Source organism: Otolemur garnettii, unplaced genomic scaffold (assembly GCF_000181295.1).
Source record: "Otolemur garnettii isolate 467f Iridium unplaced genomic scaffold, OtoGar3 scaffold00218, whole genome shotgun sequence".
In the NCBI taxonomy this organism is placed as follows: domain Eukaryota; kingdom Metazoa; phylum Chordata; class Mammalia; order Primates; family Galagidae; genus Otolemur; species Otolemur garnettii.
Genome location: NW_003852613.1, coordinates 282,671 through 283,875, shown reverse-complemented (window position 1 = coordinate 283,875; position 1,205 = coordinate 282,671). Strand labels below are relative to the sequence as shown.

General features: G+C 52.3%; 1 protein-coding gene across 1 annotated transcript in view; it reads right to left on the bottom strand.

Moving 5' to 3' along the window:
- The window catches only part of PI4KA (phosphatidylinositol 4-kinase alpha), a 153,819-nt gene that overhangs the window by 22,982 nt on the left and 129,632 nt on the right, over window positions 1–1,205 (bottom strand). Inside the window, exons 36-37 of the mRNA XM_012812667.2 lie at window positions 876–1,018; window positions 442–559 (exon numbers count right to left, since the gene is read on the bottom strand). Of these exons, the coding sequence (XP_012668121.2) occupies window positions 442–559; window positions 876–1,018 (261 nt within the window). The remainder of the gene's footprint in view (window positions 1–441; window positions 560–875; window positions 1,019–1,205) is intronic.

The following is a 1,205-nucleotide window of genomic DNA, read 5'->3' as shown; positions in this document are numbered from 1 at the left end:
TATATCACCCTGGGTAGAGTGCCATGGCATCACAGCTCACAGCAACCTCAAACTCTTGGGCTTAAGTGATTCTCTTGCCTCAGCCTCCTGAGTAACTAGGATAAGAGCTGCCCATCACAATGCCTGGCTATTTTTTGGGTGTAGTTGTCACTGTTGTTTGGTAGGCCCTGCAATGGTCTTTGGCCCCATCTACCCTGCTAGCTCCCAGTCAGCCTCTCCAACTCAGCTCAGATGTCATCTATTCCAGAAAATCATCTCTGGCATCCCAGCTCCTATGGACAGGCCAAGTGGCTGTCCTTGATGGGTACTCCCACAGTCCCCTCATGTTAAAGTGACCAGTCCACTTGACTGTCTTCTGCCAGAGAACAATGGGCTATGCCTTAGTCATCTGGGCACACTGGCCTCGGCCTGATGCCAGGCCATCAGATGCTCAGCAGGTACCTGTGAACTAAGCAGGAGCTGGTGCTGGGAGCAGCTGCAGTGAATGGCTCAATGGCCTCCTGTGCTAGTTCACTCATGCCTCTCAGTTCAGGGTGGAGAAGCAGTAGCCAGGCAGGTGCTGGGTGCCAGAGGACTGTCTGGCATGGCTGAGCAGAGGACTGAATGGGGCTCCTGCTCTTGTGCCCTGGCCTCTTTAGGCCTGTCCACCCCTCTGCCCAAGAGGAGCTGCACTGCTAAGGCCAGGTGTCCTCAAACTATGGCCCACGGGCCACATGCAGTTCGCCTAGGACATTTATCCGGCCTGCCAGGTGTTTTTGCCACTGCTGCCTGTCCTGCTTAGCAGCCGACTTGTCCTGGGGCCTGCAGTCCAGCCGTCCAACGGTCTGAGGGACAGTGAACTGGCCCCTTCTTTAAAAAGTTTGAGGACTTCTAGCTAAGGCCAATGTTACCTGGAGGAACAAGCTGGCTGGCAGTCAGGTACTTCTTATCTGAGAACATGGCGGTCCAAAATCTGATCATTATGCTTATGTCTTCACGCAGCCTCTTTTCTCCTTGAGTAGGGAACTTTGGGGGACAGCTTCAAACAACCACAAGTGGATAAGAGAAGCGAAGTGTCTTAAGTCAGAAGCCAGCCACATAATGTGGTGAGAGGTGACACAAATGGTCAGCCTGACAGTCATTAACAGTGATCATCTCATTCTTTTTTTTTTTTTTTTTTTTAGACGGAGCCTCAAGCTATCCTCCGGGGTAGAGTGCTGTGGCAT